This window comes from Chelonoidis abingdonii, chromosome 21 (genome assembly GCF_003597395.2).
Source record: "Chelonoidis abingdonii isolate Lonesome George chromosome 21, CheloAbing_2.0, whole genome shotgun sequence".
Lineage (NCBI taxonomy): Eukaryota > Metazoa > Chordata > Testudines > Testudinidae > Chelonoidis > Chelonoidis abingdonii.
The window spans coordinates 41,491-58,631 of record NC_133789.1 but is presented as its reverse complement, the minus strand read 5'-3'; the positions used below and the strand labels follow the sequence as shown (position 1 = coordinate 58,631).

The 17,141-nt window shown below is 43.0% G+C and overlaps 1 protein-coding gene across 1 annotated transcript in view; it reads right to left on the bottom strand.

Annotated features, from left to right (window-relative positions):
• The window catches only part of MPP3 (MAGUK p55 scaffold protein 3), a 56,497-nt gene that overhangs the window by 33,256 nt on the left and 6,100 nt on the right, over window positions 1-17,141 (bottom strand). Inside the window, exons 2-6 of the mRNA XM_032772687.2 lie at window positions 11,274-11,381; window positions 7,080-7,198; window positions 5,140-5,217; window positions 3,783-3,863; window positions 1,196-1,333 (exon numbers count right to left, since the gene is read on the bottom strand). Coding sequence (XP_032628578.1) covers window positions 1,196-1,333; window positions 3,783-3,863; window positions 5,140-5,217; window positions 7,080-7,198; window positions 11,274-11,298 — 441 coding nt within the window. The 5' untranslated portion in view covers window positions 11,299-11,381. The remainder of the gene's footprint in view (window positions 1-1,195; window positions 1,334-3,782; window positions 3,864-5,139; window positions 5,218-7,079; window positions 7,199-11,273; window positions 11,382-17,141) is intronic.

The following is a 17,141-nucleotide window of genomic DNA, read 5'->3' as shown; positions in this document are numbered from 1 at the left end:
ATGATTCTAGAAGTCTTACTTATCTTACAGTAAAAAAGTAACTGTTTCAAAAAATTAAATAAAAACATACAGAAGAGACAATGTTATTCTGAGTATTTTACTGCAGATCTGTACAGATTATGGAGGATATTTACTTATTTTATGGGATTTGCTTGTCTCTAAAAAAGCCAAGGTAATTTGGAAATCTTTAAAAACTGTACAATAAATTTTCTCTCTTAAATTTAAGATAGGGCCCTGTCTCAATCAATGCACACCTTACAAAATGTGTCCTCCATGACAGTAGAAAATTGTATTTATATTTTATTTGGGAAATAGTATATAATTGATGACTGTTTTGTAATGTAGAAGCACAAGGGGAAGAATTGAGGTCGAATGCATAACCTTAACTTTGGCTTTTGGACTTTTTAATATAGCTTTTTTTTTTTTTTTTTAAATGGAATTTCCTGGTTGGTTTTTTTAAAGAAAAAATTTAAATTTGAAATATTCAGTCAGACCCTGTACTACACAGTGTAAGCTCCAGGATACAAGAACTTACTGAATGAACTTTATAGAAATGAAGAAAGAGCTTAGTGTGTTACGCTGTGTATGTTTTCAGTTGCCAAAGTACACTGAATGAGACAGTTTCATATGAGCATTGCTTCATGCACACCTTAGGAGATGCCCAAATTCAATAGCTGCACAAGCCATGTAAACATGTATGGTACAGCCATGTTTGCTTAGAATGAAATTCACTCCTCTTTTCTCACCTCAGGGAAAAACTCTTGCTGCAGAAAGACACTGAACAGCAGTTTAAAAGCTACCAGAGCCTTCCCCTACCCCAAGGAAAGGCAGAGTCTTTCCCTGTGGCAGGAAAAGGCCCCAGCAGCTCCCTGTTGCAGAAGTCTTTCCCTGTGCTGGGGAAACACTTCAGCAGTGAGTCATTACAGTGCTAAAAATAGCAGTGTAGATGGGGAGACACCCCTTGGGTGAATAGAAAGCCCTGTAGGGCTATACCCAGGTACGTACCCACAGGGTTCAAGAGCGTCTTTACCCTACTAGTTTAAGCAGTGCCTCACTGTCTATACTGCTATTTATATTCATGTTAAGGGTGTGTGTAGTTTATGTACTCTACATGCTGCAGAAAGGAGTGTGCAGTGTAGATGTACCCTAAGGGTGGGACCACTCTTTGACTAGAGACGGAGTACCTTATACATACCAAAGGCTCTTTATTCTTCACTAGACGAACAATTTTAACTGATTCTTCATCAAAATCATCATCAATATTGTCTGGCAGAGGGGGAAGGACCGGGTCAAAGTTCTTCTGGGCAACAGTATCATGTACTACAAGCATTGCCTGTACAATAAGAAAAAAATAAAAGATTAAAGTAGTACAGGCAAAATTGAGAAGGATGCCATTTCTCTTATTCCAGACATAAGAGCTAGTGCAAAAAGAGCCTATCAACTCTGGTGAAAATCCATATACTGTTTTCTTCGCAAGCATAAACTGTTTCTCATCTAAAACAGTGCAAAGGTTCACAGCTAATGTAATGAGTTTCTGCTCTGCCTGCATTAGTGAAAAAGGAAGTTAAAGATCCAATTTGTGTTAAAAAGACACCTACATACTCAAAGAAAGAATCCCGAATATTTCCTCTTTTCTTCATCTTTAAGGGCCTGATCCAGTACCTCTGACGTCAATGGGAGTTTTATTATGGACATCAGTAGGAACAGGATCATGCACTTACTGAAAGTGAGGAATGATAAAGAAAGCACTTAACTGCTTTTTCAAGTCACCCTTTAAAATTATCTTGCTTGTGCAGATTTTTGTGTATAATAATGCTTTGTCTTTTTTGCAGGCAAATCCTTTACACTTTTCATCTGCTCCAATCATTTGCTCTTCCCTGGAATGATCTAGCCAGAAGCATTTAGCATTAGAGAAAAGAAATTGGAAAGACTGCATTACAGTGTTTGTCTTACATCAATAAATATTTCACATAATGGATATTTGGAAGCTTAGATGACAACCAACCATAAAACTTCATGGGGAGTCTACTGGTATACTATATCACATTCTATGGCTACATCTCATTTTTTTAAATTTAACTTTCAATAGCATATGAAACAACAAAATTGCTTGGAACAAGAGCTTTAGTTTGATTTTTGGATTCACGTTGTTCTATAACATGTTTTTAACCTAGTTGTGTAATTAAAAGGTTTAAATATAGTTTGCTACATTTTGATTCCTGGCCAAAATGTTTCGACTAGCTCCTAAAAAAGCCCAATTAAGTTAATATTTGTCAAATATTTTGCAATCTTGAAAGGGAAGGAAGGTACTTTGTAAGTGCAAAATCTATATTTCTAATATTTAATTACTGTTCTATGATTATCGAGCAGCCAAATAAAATCCACCAGCCCTTGCCTCCCAAATTAATAGATTACAGCTGTGCCTGTAACATAACTTTTCAACAAATTGAAGTAAACTGGAGAAGGGATTCTTGAATAATAGCAACCCAAATAGAGACATGACCATGAGGCTCCACAGATTCTTCTAACTTATTTTTGCAACTCTGTCAAAAACAAAATGTAGAAGAGAAATAGCATAGTTTACTGGGCTCATCTACTCAAGAGCTAATGCACAGAACCAAAGTTTTGTTGCTCACAGTCCCATTTTTAAAATAACTAAGAATTTAAACTGGCTCTCCCAAATTGCGCATGGGTTCTGGTGATCTAATTGATCCTCTCGCGCAGCTCCAGGGATCCTGCACTGACTGAAACAGATGAGTTAAAATAAGTTCTTCAGAACAGTCATGAGCAATTAATTAATTCCATGGCTGGTGGGGGTAGTAAGATGGGGACAATGCTCTCTTCTCCCACCTTAGAAAATATGTAGGAGGTTAGGATAATGACCCTTCCTGCATTAGGAGCCTGTAGCAGGGCAATCACCCCACTCCAGCTAAAATGAGGTTAAAAGCCAGCCCTTGGAGAAGGCAGGGGCTGAGAGAATAGGCTAGGCTGATTGGTGAAACAGCCACAGCTGGCCCTATAAAAGAGCTGTGAGCCAGGTGCTCACACATACACTCTCTCTAGCTTATGAGAGAGAAGGACCTGGCTGCCTGAGAGCTGACAAGGGTACCTGAGGTGGAGCAGTGCTAGAGAAGGGCAGAGGGAGCTGGGAAGTTCCAGCCTGGTAAAACTGCAGGCCTTGCTAAAATGCCAAAATACGTACTGGGACTGCAGAGAGGCAGTCCAGACATAGGCAAAGGCAGCAGGTCCTAACCTCCTTGCTGATGATGAGTGGTTTAGAGACTGCAGTCTGTCCCAATAAGTGGGGGCTAGATGATGACTGGCAGTAGCCACTGAAGCAAGGTGGGCATAGGGGGAGGGGGTTCACCTGGAAAGGGAATCTCAGAGTGTATGGGCGCTGCTTTGGGCAGCACCTCAAGAAAAAGGGGCACTGGGGTCTGGGAAGGATACAGGGGCCAGTGGCAGGTGGGACACTGGCCTGCAGAGGGTGCTCTGGGCTGAAAGACCTAATTTCCAGGACAACCAGCAGGTGGTGCTGTGCTGGTGCCCTGCCACAGAGTCACCCATGCCACAAGCCCCTCGTCAACTTGATCTGCAGGAGGAGACAGATTCTGCACACCTCTTAAAATGTGTAGGAATAGAACCCTGTCCTGCAATCCTTAGGAAGCATATTTGGGGTCTCCCTCTCCTCTTAGGTAATCTTAGCTGTAACTTGCCCTTAACAATGTTTTCTGTCTGGGAATCATGCTGAGACGTGCACTGCTTAGGAGTATGTGTTTTACCCTAAGATGTGGTGTTGACAATAGCTGAAGCAGCTCTTTTTCTTCATTATTCACTGGTGTAGTCTGCAATTCTTCAATTACCTTAAAAAGTTAACAAAAGAACATAAGGCAATATATTTGCAACTGCATTTTCTGATCAATGTTTGTTAATTTCTGTGACACGTTTCAAAGAAGCAACAATAACTGAAATATGCATTTAAAGGCAATCTCAATAAAATATGCTTCTAACCTGCTTTATTATGTGTATATTATAGTAGTGCCTGAATGTGGACAGAAATTGAGGCCTTTAGATGTAAATCCTAAACAAATACACCAACACTAAACTCTAAGTTGATTAACTAGCCTTTACGTGTACATTGTCATGGGGATGTGATAAACAATTTCAAATATTCCAAATACTTCCAGGCTTTTCAGTACATGATAACATCCCCTAGAGCAGTGGTTCTCAACCAGGAGCCTGGGGCCCACTAGGGGGGCCATAAGCAGGTTTCAGTGGGGCCACCAAGCATGGCCAGCATAAGACTCGCTGGGGCCCAGGGCAAAAAGCCAAAGCCAAGCCCCAGGGCATGGGACTGCAGCCTGAACCCCACCACTCATGGCTAGGGCTGAAGCCAAAGCCTGAGGAACTTAGCTTCATGGTGCCCCCTGTGGTTTGGGGACTTGAGCAGCTGCCCTGCTTGCTACCTCCTAATGCTGGCCCTGGCTTTTATATGCAGAAAAACAGTTGTTGTGGCACAGGTGGGCTGTGGAGTTTTTATTGCATGTTGGAGGGAGGGGTTCAGAACCACTGCACTAGAGACCAACTTCATGTATCACTGAAGAGTACCCTTCCTGATCAATTATAAATGGGTACAGATGGGTTCTATCACATTCTCCTAAGCTAGAAAGATGTAGGCTATGATGTTTCTCCATTCTCTTCAGTGTTTATACCCTTACCTCATACTTGGTAAGGCAACTCCCATCCTTTCATGTATTTGTCCTGCTCCTGTATTTTCCACTCCATGCATCTGATGAAGTGGGTTCTAGCCCACAAAAGCTTATGCACAAATAAATTTGTTAGTCTCTAAGGTGCCACAAGGACTCCTTGTTATCTTAGCCTCAGTAATATCTTGTGGAGGTGAATTCCACAGTCACACATGCTGTAAATTATGTCCAAATGCTCCCTCAAGGCTTCTTTTAGGAGTCTGTAAACTCATGTGTAGCAACAGAAACAGGAATCAACTTTTTTTTTTAAATATGTGAGTTGTGTTTTAGTTCAGTCCATGCAAGACTAACTTCAGTTGGAGACTTTCAGTTCTTTAGTATGTAACTTACAAATCTATGACATCAAAAAGAATTTACTGGACAACATACTTACATCCTCAGCTAAAGCTGCTGCACTATGTAAAACAGGGGTTGGACTCTGTCTTTCATAATGGCGGAGCTTTTCATGAATCTGAAACATAGGTGTTTTCAGGTAAGTGACTACAAAGGTCAAGAATTCCTGATTTTTTGATACCGCAATGTATTGGAGGTCATTAGCTGAAAGTCCTATTGCTGAAACCAGAAGGATCTATGTCCAAAGGAAATATCATCAAGGCAACTAATGCATGGGAGATTTTTGAAGGTGCCAGAGGGTTTTAGGAGCACAAAGCCCAACTTGTGCTCCTAAATCCCTTATCCCTCTGAAAGAATCTTCCCTGCAGTGTAGCTTGAAGGAAGAAAAAGAAGACTTGATTGATGTCTGACCTTTTGCGTTAAATAATTATCTAACAGCTACGTGTTAGTACTCTGCCCATATTCAGACCTCACTGATCAGACTTATAGCAGGATCAAATCACTACTTTGGTGGATACTCATCAGTGATGATGACAAATCAGTAAAGAAAAGGATTGAAATGAACATTCTAATATTACTAGTGTGTTAACTGGGATTACTAATTCTATAGTGGTACTCCCCAAATTAGTCTTCTGGACACTTTTTATTAGCCCATGAGGCATATTTTTTCATCAAAAGGGCATATTCTTTAGTCAAATATTATAAGTGTTAATGCAGTGGTCCCCAAAGTTTTCAGGGTCATGCCCCCATTTAGCCCTGTCTGCCACCTCCCTGGGAGCTGGGGCTGTGGCTCCCAAGGAGGGAGCCATGGACAGGGGTAAGGGGTCAAAGTAGGGAGTGGGGCTGAGGCTGAGAACAGAGACATGGCCGGGGCCAAGAAGGCTGGGGGCGAGGCCAGAAGCCGGGGCCACAACTGGGTGGCGTTCCCTCCCCGTCCCCCATGGGGGCTGGCCCATGCCCCCCATGCCCTCCCAATGTTCTTCCATGCCCCCTAAGGGGGGGGCACACCCCACAGTGTGGGGACCTCTGTGTTAATGAATGATCCATGTCAAGAGCAGAATAGTCCTGCTCATATTTTTGCTGCTGGTGGTGCTGTAGATAGGAGAATATCTTGTGAAGTTGAGGTCAGAGGCACTGACTCCACAGGTGCTCCAGGGCTGGAGCACCCACAGACAAAAATTGGTGGGTGCTCTGCACCCACCAGCAGCCAAGCTCCCCACTCCAGCTCACCTCTGCCTTCACTCCTGAGCGCACTGCATCCCTGCTTTTCCTCCCAGTGCTTGCCACCATGAAACAGCTGTTTAGCAGCTTAACAAGGTGTGGGAGGGAGGGGAGAGGAGCGGGAACATGGCACGCTCAGGGAAGGAGGTAGGGAAAAGGTGGGGCCGAGGTGGGGATTTGGGGAAAGACTCCAGTAGGGGCAGGGACTTTGGAGAAGGTGTTGGAATGGAGGTAGGGCAGGGGTGGAGTCGGGCCAGGGGTGGTCGAGCACCCACCGGGGCCAGGAGAAGTTGACGCCTATGACTAAGGTTCCATGTTTTAAAGGAAAATTCCGATTATTGCACTCTAAAATGTTTTCATTACTGAGCACTGATACTGTCAGTTAACTAATTGATAAATGGAAGTAACAAAAACCTCCAAATAGAGAGAATTATTATTTTAACAATGAAAGTATCAATTATGTAACAAGAGAATCCCCCTTCTGATTCTTAGTGATGGCAGCTTTCTCCAGCTTCAAAATGACATTCACTCAAAACTAGGCAAAATTTCATTTCAGAGTAAGCAAAAAAGAGTAATTTTCACAGGATATTGTTCATGTTTGTTGTTTTAAAGTAACTTTAATGTATGTATTATCTCTGTTCAGTTTTCTCTTCTATAGGAGAAAAAGTAATCCTTAGTAATACAATGTGGCAAAGAAATTAGGAATACTGAGAAATACAGAACACAAAGAAAAGGAAATTTTGTGAAATAAACATTTACCTTCATTAGATAACTCAGACTTTTTTCACTGAAGACATCTCTAAGGAATCCCATTTCTTCTTTGTGATTTGAATCAGGTGTTAGTTGAGATGTCAATAGGGCCAAAGTCTCATGCAATCCTAAATTAATTGCAAAATATAGAGAACAAAAGCTTTGTGGATAACTAACATCTCTTATCTTATCTGCACTCTGTTATTGGATTGTTTATCATTTTATTTGACCAGTACAATAAAATTGTGCTTCTAATAATTAAGGTTATACTGAGAGTTGCAGCTTATTTCCAATCATTGCTCTTGATTTTCAACTCCCTTTTTAAACAGCAAATCTCACATGAATGTTCTACATGTGCCAAAACCGGTAAGGCAGAATCCATTTATTCTAAGTTTGTAAAAAAATCACAACGAGTGAAATTTTGCTCCCTGTGTCTGATGTTTCCCTGGGTTCCTATAACACGGGGATCTCTGAAATGCCCAATCACTCATCTACATTATATCTTGGACCTAAGCTAGAGTAACTCGCTTGCACTGCAGTATTGAGAGGTGTAAATAAGGAAAGAAATAGTATGAAGGATCCATATTTTGTTGATGTGGACAGAGCTGCAAAAAGACAGGCAGAATTAAGAGGAAGGTCACAACTTTTATTAAACTATAAACGCAGGGGAGGGGGACACTAACCACCCATTACCCATGCTGTCCTGTACCAGGCACTTCCAGTGTAGGAGTTACAGGGCTTGTTACCATATAAACCTACCCCAAGTTATGGGTTTCCTCTGCCTATCAGGCAGGACTCAGCTGTCTCTTGAGTCCTAGACCCTATCTCCACCCCATGAAGGAGACAGAGGGTGCAGAAGAGTGGGGACCTCAGCTTGCAAAGGGCACAAGGTCTCACTCCATCCGATGAGCCCAAGGCCCATCACCAAAACCCCAGGTCTTTTACCTCTGGGAACCATTCATTTTATTCTCTTAACTGCACTGGAAACTGGCTGCAAGTTGCAACAAATAAACAACTCAACCCAAGTACCTCAGTTAGATATTGAGCACATTCCTACTTAATCACTGTGGCTTGAAGGTGCTGCAAGGAAAGCAAAAAGCTCCTGCCTGGAATGGAGCCAAAAGAAGTGCCACAGGCCCCCTGTCCCCCCAGGTTGAATCCTGGGAGGTGGGGAATGCTGGACAATCCGCACCCATCCTCACAACTAGATGTTTGAGTCCCAGTGGAGAAGCTACTTGGTGTTTCTTAGCAAGTGTCTCCCTTCCTCGCTGGTGGGCCTGTCCCCTTTCACCGCTGGCCCCATCAAGGTCCCCCTCCGTTGAGGCAGGGGGGTGGCATTTTGTGTGTGGAGGAGTCACCCACAGAGCTAGCTTAGCAATCAAGTTAGCAGTAACGCAAGGAACCTACAGGCCTGTATCCTGTAAGGCATTCGCTTAAGCAATGAGCATAAGGCTTTGAGGCCTATGATCCTTAGCAAAAGTAAGTGGCCCAACAGTGACCCTGAGTTTTGGGGAACTGGGAACATTGTGCTGGAAGGGGGAGTTTGTACAAAACAAACACTGAACTGATGCTAGGCTTGGATATTTTAGGATAAAGATACTGGCAGATGCTTAACCATGAACTTGCCTTGGCAACAAATTGACGTACATGATAAGTTAAAATCATTAGTATACTAACCAATATAGGATAAAGATACCCCAGCATTATTAGGGTGAGGAAGTTCAGTATGGGCAAAGGAAGATGAGCATTTGTATGAATATCCATGGCAAATATCAGGTCCTATAATAGGCCAGACCATCATGTCAAAGAGATCTGGACCATCGAACTTATTTGGCATGCCAGGGCCAGAGGAGATGACCGCTTGTCTCTTACCACCAGATTCCTAAGGGTGTGAGTATATGTAAGGAATGCTACAAAATATCAGCTTAACTTTATATTACTGCTATCTTTGTATGTGGTTTGGAGCAGCTGTGTCTTTAAGTAGTTTCATTCGCCCAACAAGTAAAGTTTTGCTTTGCCCTCAGAGTGAGTGTCATTGTTGTACACATCAGTGTCTGGTTGGGAAACCCAAACTTCATAACTTTGCTTCTGTTGTGTCTGATTCTGGGACTGGAACCCTATAATCCCCAACTCTTTAAATTAGTAATTAATGGGAAATCATTAATAATTAATAACCACTAAAGAATCGAGCAAGGGGAGAACTCTGTTGGAATGACTACACTACAGCTGGCAGCATGCCTCCCAGCCCAGACAGACTTGTGCTAACTCTGCTTGAGAGCATGCTAAAAATAGCATTGTAGATGTTGCAGCGGGGTGGCAGCTTGAGCTAGCAACCTGAGTCCAAGCCCACCCAACCCTCTAGGTTTGAGCTCAGCTGACTAGCCTGAGCTACCAATGCTGCAACAACCATACTGTCATTTGTAGCGCACTAGCTCAAGTAAAGCTAGCATAGGTCTGCCAACCTACGCTGGGAGGCATGTTTCCATTTGCTGTATAGACATACCCCGTGGGCCAGAATCATCAAGAAAGTGGGTGTGGTGGGTACTAGGTGTACACATTAGCTGTTTGAATGCGATTTCCATTGTAGACAAGCAGGCTGGCAGGACACGCCCAGAGTCACTCTGAGAGTGGAACTAATGGGGAGGGGGAGGAGTTTATAAAGAGGAGGAATGGGAGCCATGGAAAACTCAGCGGTGAGACAGTGCAAACGCAAGGATGGTTTGCTGTAAGGACTAAAGTCCAGGGAATTTTGCCAGTTTTAGATTCAGACTGCAGGTTTCTTTACCTCACTGGAGAAGAACATTCGAATTTCAGCAGGCTGTGCTAATTGCAGACTGTTGTTGCAGAGATTCAAAGGGAGTTTGAAAGAGACTGTGGAGCTATCACTTGTTTCCCAGACTTTGAGGAGCTTGTGTGTTCTACAAAGGGTTTGGACACCATTCCACAGGGACAGAACAATAAATCCTCCTAGAGCAGACTCCTAAGGAAGTGTACATAGATATGTCCTTTTCAATTTGTGATCGTACCAAGTATTAAACTTAGGGAAAAAAACCCTGTCAGTGTTTATCTTTAAAGGAGTTGACATTCAAAATTGTTTCAAGGGTAATAAGTAAACTCTTATGCATTCATCTATTCAGAGATTTAGTAAACATTTTCCTTTAAAGGCTACGTCTACACTACAGGATAAATTCGAATGAGCTTAAACCGATTTTATAAAACAGATATTATAAAGTCGATTGTGCGCGTCCACACTAGGCACATTAATTCGGTGGTGTGCGTCCATGGTCCGAGGCTAGCATCGATTTCTGGAGCAGTGCACTGTGGGTAGCTACTGTAAAATAATGAGGCCAATAATGTCGATTTCCGTCCACACTAACACTATTCCGATATAGTAATATCGATTTTAGCATTACTCCTCTCGTTTTGTAGGAGTACAGAAATCGATTTAAAGAGCCCTTTAAATCGATATAAAGAGCAGTGTAGTGTGGACGGGTCCAGCGTTAAATCGATTTAACGCTGTTAAAATCGGTTTAACAGCGTAGTGTAGACCAGGCGAGATTGTCACTCTTCTTCTATCTGATTTAACTCTGTACAATACATACAGACAGATTTCTGAAGACAAAAAACTCTGGTCTGTACCATAGCAGAAAGGTAAGCTGAGACACAGGAAGGGGAAAGAAATACCATACCGGACATTTGCATGTTGCCTTCCTGAAACCCATTATGCTAGCTAATGAAATAATGCTTTTAGAAGTCTGTATCAGCTCAGCTGATGGATGGATATCCCATGATCTGTCAGCTATTAGCTGACACTGCTAATATTGTCCTAACAGGTGCTATTTATCCGGTTAGCAAGAAGTGACATAAAAAGTATCAGAACTGTAAGAAAGTGATTTTTATTGCGCATCCATAGAGAACAGCTCCACATGCTGACAGGCCTGTGTTTGTCCAGTAGGTGCCTGGCCACCAGATTACATTACTGAACTCCAGGTGTGTCACCAAACTATGTTCCTCCTGAAATCTGTCTCTTTATCCAGTCCCACTCATACTGTGATATCCTTGATTTTTAGTACTTGCATTGATGGAAAAAGAATTTGTACAATCTCAACTCTAAGTTAACAAATTAAATTACAGATAGTCTTTTGTATGAGAACATACTAGGATTTCAGCCATTCTTAAATTGAAAGTATGCAGACCAATTACCTGAATCTTCCGATAGCACTGGCATAGCTGTTGTCTTTTGCTAGAGACAAATGTTCAACTTAAACCAAAATGATTTTCTTCTTGCAGGACTGCGATTCAGAAACAGTTCTGAAACAAGCAAAGATAATGTCTGAGGTCAAGTATCTCGGACATACAGATATTTTATTATCCTCTGTAATACTAGCATTTTCATCTTAGTGTATCCTTCTTTAGTAGGTTGTTTGGGCTAACTATGATCAGGGTCCAATGCCCAATGGAGTTATGTGGCTATACAAATGGTAACATAATATCTTTTTGCCAAGGTGTTGCACAGATCTTGATGCTGCATAATCCAGAAAATAGCCATTTCCATGCCTGTTCACGCTCCTTTGCTTATTAGTCCACAATTTTAGGCTCTTCAGGCAGGGCCGGTGCAAGGATGTTTCGCGCCCTAGGCAAAACTTCCACCTTGCGCCCTCCCCCCCGTGCTCCCGCACTGAGGCACCACCCCGCGGCAGCTCCCCCCTTGCCCTGAGGCATCCCCTGTGGCAGTCCCCCCCCTCCCCTGAGGTGTCCCCCCTTGCACGCAGCTCCCCACCCCCCACCCTCCCCCTGAGCACCCCCTCCGCCCCAGAATCACCAGATCACCTCTGCTCTGCGCACGAGTACAAGCGCCCCGAGCACGCCATCGCTGCTTCACTTCTCCCGCTTCCCAGGCCTGCAGCGCCTAAGCTGATTGAAGAAGATCCGGCCGCCGTAGTCGCTGCAGCAGAAAATGGCCCCCCCCCAAATGCCAGCACCCTACGCGACCGCCTAGATTGCCTAAATGATTGCACCGGCCCTGACTTTAGGAATACCACAGAGGGGCAAACTGATAACTGGCTAGGAGGTAATGGGGCAGCAGGAGCATGATATAGAAGGGGAGCACCACAAGGGACTTAAACATTTGGTGGGAGCATCAGTTTTGCATTCTGTAGGAACAGTATTGGGTCCAGGCATAAGCAGGTCCAACTCTTATTAAAGTCAATTATTTCTAGCTCTTAGATGAGAAGGTAGCATAAGTTAGAGCAGGGCAACATCATTGTACATCCCTGTTATTTCTTTTCTCTATTATGCTTTCCCTTTCACTAGTAAATTTCTCAATTTCAAATAGGAACAAACAGTTACTCTGCCCCTGGAGATCGCACAAATGGTAAGATAAACAAGACAAAACACCCATTATTGAGAGTTGAAAATGGATTGCGGGTTCCAAAACAATCTTTGTACTTTACTCTTGTAAAATTAATTAAAAGATGCTTTGCAGAGAAATACGCAACAGCACACAAAGGTTTCTAAGAAAATAGCCCTGAATCCTTTACTCTTTGCACACTACTTGTCTTATTTGGCAAAGTCATAATGGATAGGTCACAAAGTTTCATTCCAGTATGCAGCTGGAAAGCTTCTCTCTCTCACCAGCAGAAGTTGGTCCAATAAAAGATATTACCTCCCCCAACTTGCCTCTTTCATTCCAGTGTCATGTGAAAGTAGTTTCAATCTGTCGCCTCTCATCTTAATTTTGTTTATGAAGAGTGCATCCTCAAATAGTTCATTTTCTTATTGCTTGGTGGCATTTGTCAGTTTAGTGAAGTTCAGCTCCCCCAGAATTTTACAGAAGTGACTTTACTCATTTGCATTTCTTTCTGCTTTGAAATGTCTAATTAGTCCATTTTGTGTTTCTTGTTTTAGCTTCTCAAATACTGTTTTGGAAATGGGTTGTGTGAGTTTTTATGTCAAACTCCTTTAAAAACATGTCTGGTATAAGAAGGCCTTTCCAGGCCCTAATTTCAGATTGGACAAGGAGTTTAGTGATAATTGTTTTAAGTCTAGGCAGCATTTTGTGCAATAATCTCTGTATTGTGATCAGGGCCGGCTCTAGCAATTTCGCCACCCCAAGCACGGCAGCACTCTGCCGCTCGCGCAGCTCCAGTGGATCTCCCACAGGCGTCCCTGCGGATGCTCCACCGGAGCCGCGGGACCAGCGGACCCGCCGCAGGCACGCCTGCAGCAGGTCCACCGGAGCCGCCTGCCGCCCTCCCAACAACCAGCAGAGCGCCCCCCCGTGGCATGCCGCCCCAAGCACACGCTTGGCACGCTGTGGCCGGGAGCCAGCCCTGATTGTGATTTATAATGGTTTATGATCGGTTTCTACCTAGCCTTATTTTTCCCATAAACATTCAAGAAACAGCTCACTACCTAAAAAATTGCTAGCTTTTCTTTTCAATATGGGCACAGTTCTATTTTAGGTTAGCCAGTGCATTAGAAGCAAGTGCTTGATCTTGCAGAACAGGCCCCTTACCCATGTCAGTTTACATCAACTCAGAGTATTTGACTGAAGATGTGACTGTAACACGTTATTTTCATTCCCAAAAGCTCTTGTTTTGCCAATCATCTTTTTGTCATTCTGAACTATCCTCACTCAGCATTGTGAGTGGAGCACTTAGCTGTAACAAATTTGGAATCAATATGCTTAGATGAACATGCCCATGAATCTTTGAGGTTTCTTTGTTTTGGAGTCTTCATTTGTACAGTTGCTGCCACCTTTCTTGGGCCCAACCAAACTCCTTTATTGCAGAGTGTGTGTTCTATTCATTCAGTGAAATCTGGAATTTATTTCCTGTTCAGTTTCAAATTCTTCTCTATGGCATGCTGCAGAACATTTTGCAGACTCTCACTGAGGTGGTGTCACGGAGTGTGGGGTAGTTAGGGCCCTGCACCCCCCACTTCCTGTGATTCACTGTGACTCAGCCAGCCAGTAAAACAGAAGGTTTATTAGACAACAGGAACACAGTCCCAAGCAGGGCTTGTAGGTACAGAGAACAGGACCCCTCAGCCAGGTCTCTCTGGGAGGCAAGGATCTTAGACCCCAGACTTGAGGTTCCCTGCCTCTTCCCAGCCAGCACAAAACTGAAACCAAAAACCCCTCCAGTAGGCTCCTGGCTCAGGTACCATCCCTCACCTGAAGTCATCCCCTGCTCTCCCATTCCCCATGTAGACAGTCCCAGTAAAACTAAACATTCCCAGGTCAATCCACCCCACTCCCTACTGTGTCACAGGTGCTAATCAATTTCACTCCAAATTAGTAAAGTTTCACATACTGTATATAAACTAACATGTTAAAATATATACTGTATTTTGTACATATCTATCCAAGAGTACTTTACAAATTAAAATTATAACTGATATCAATGAGACAAGGTGTGTAAAGTAATATCTTTTATTGGACCAACTTCTGTTGATGAAAGAGACAAGCTTTCCAGCTTATACAGAGCTCACCTGTGTAAACTGGAAAGCTCGTCTCTCTCACCAACAAAAGTTGATCCAATAAAAGATATTATCTCACCCGCTTTGTCCCACTACTCTCCTGGGACCAACACAGCTACAAGAATACTGCATACAACTGATTTCAATAAGACTTTAATGTTAGCTATAAAATGCAGTTAAAATACTGAGTGCCTATTAAGAACCACAACACAAACTACATGAAAAAAAAGAACTTCTAACCTCTACATTAGAAAATTGATATTTTGAGCATTACCCTAACTACTGACTCAAAATGTTTTATACAAAGATCATCATTGCTTTTGCCGTAATCAGGAACCTTAAAATTTACAAGCTCTTTTGAATTTTGAGGGCTGAACAAAATAATATCAGTTCAATTCAACTCTGATGTAGGAACTTGTAATACAGCAAGTCACTTTTTCTGCTCAAGCAGTATTGAACATTTGGAGCTAAATTCTATGCTTGGGTACATTAGTGTAATTCATTGATTGAACAATTTTCACAGTCCATGGTTTGAGGTTCTGTCAGTTGCCATTGTTAATTACTTGGCAGCGTTTACATTTTAACCAGCATCTGCTGACTTTCAGAATACAGCAACAAAAAAGTTCGGGTTCGGGTTTTTTTAATAGTAAGGAAGTTGTTTATTTGGGATGTCAAGTTTAGGGAGCACGGTATGTGGCTATTGTTACTCATGGATATTGCCAGTATAATTAGATTTAGACAACTAAACTTTATAACACTCACAAAGTTCTTCTTGGAGCGGACAGTCCTGGAACGCACAAAGGGGAGAGGCAATTCGTGATGTAGTTCTAAGTGGAGCGCAGGATCTAGTCCAAAAGGTGAATACAGCTGAACCACTCAGTAATAGCAACCATAATGAAATTAAATTTAACAGCTGGGGAGGGGGGTGAAACCCACCATAGTGGCATTTAACCTCAGAAAGATGAGCTACACAAAAATGAAGATGCTAATGTGACAAAGTTCCTCCTCTACTTTGGTGGGTCCTGCGCTTATTGGCTTATTGGCAAGTTTGGTTCAGCCTCAGGGATCTCCCGTCTTGGGAACCCACAGTCTGGTCAGCTCCTCCTGTGTCGATCAAGGAGTTTGGAAGGAACCCATGGGCCCGCGCCTCTACTCCGGGTTTCCAGAAGCCCAGGCCCTGTGGATCACACTAATAGTGTCCCGGGAACAGCTTGCATGTACAACTCCCTGGGCTACTTCCCCATGGCCTCCTCCAAACACCTTCTTTATCCTCACCACAGGACCTTCCTCCTGGTGTCTGATAACACTTGTCCTCCTCAGTCCTCCAGCAGTACACTCTCTCACTCTCAGCTCCTTGCCTTCTTGCTCCCAGCTCCTCACACACGCTCCTTCTCCTCTAGCTCCTCCCTGCCTGACTGGAGTGAGCTCCTTTTTAAAACCCAGGTGCCCTGATTAGCCTGCCTTGATTGGCTCTCTCTGCTGCCTTCTAGAAAGATCTTAATTGGCTCCAGATGCCTTGATTAACCTGGAGCAACTGGCATTTGGTTACCAGGGTACTATGGATTTGTTTAGCCTGGGGCTAACATACTGTTTCTCGGTACTTTACTGTAGCCATCTGGCCTTGCCCCATCACACTAACTAAATGGAAATTAAAGGGAACACAAGAGTGAAAAGCTTGCAAGTAGCAGGGAAACTTTTTAAAAGCATAACAGAGGCTCAAATTAAATGTATACCCCAAAGTAAAAATAATAGTAAGAGGACAAAGGCCGCAATGGCTGAACAACAGAGTAAAAGAAGCCATTAGCAGCAAAAAGGCATCCTTTAAAAATTAGAAGTCAAATCCTACTGAGGAAAACAGAAAGGAGCATAAACTCTGACAAGTCAAGAATAATTATGCAGGCCACAAAAGAATTTGAAGAGCAACTAGCCAAAGACTCAAAAACTAACAGCAAATTTTTGTTAAGTACGTCAGAAGCAGGAAGCCTGCCAACAATCACCGGGGCCAATGGATGATCAAAGTGCTAAAGGAGCACTCAAGGAAGACAAGGCTATTGCAGAGAAGCTAAATGAATTCCTTGCATCTGTCTTCACTGCAGACGATGGGAGGAGGATTCCCACACCTTAGTCATTCTTTTTAGGTGACAAATCCGAGGAATTGTCCCAGATTTAGGTGTCAACAAAGGAGGTTTGGGAACAAACTGATAAATTTGTTATCAGCAAATTAAAGTAGTATGGATTGGCTAAATGGACTATAAAGTGAATAGAAAGCTGGCTAGATGGTCGAGCTCAACAGGTAGCGATCAACAGCTCGATGTTTAGTTGGCAGCCAATATCAAGCAGAGTGTTCCAGGGGTTGGTCCTGGGATGTTCAACATCTTCATTAATGATCTGGATGATGGGATGGATTGCACTCTCAGCAAGTTCGCAGATGACATTAAGCTGGGGGAAGAGGTAGATATGCTGGAGGGTAGGGTTAGGCTCCAGAGTGACCTAGACAAATTGGAGGATTGGGCCAAAAGAAATCTGATGAGGTTCAACAAGGACAAGTGCAGAGTCCAGCACTTAGGACGGAAGAATCTGATGCTCTGC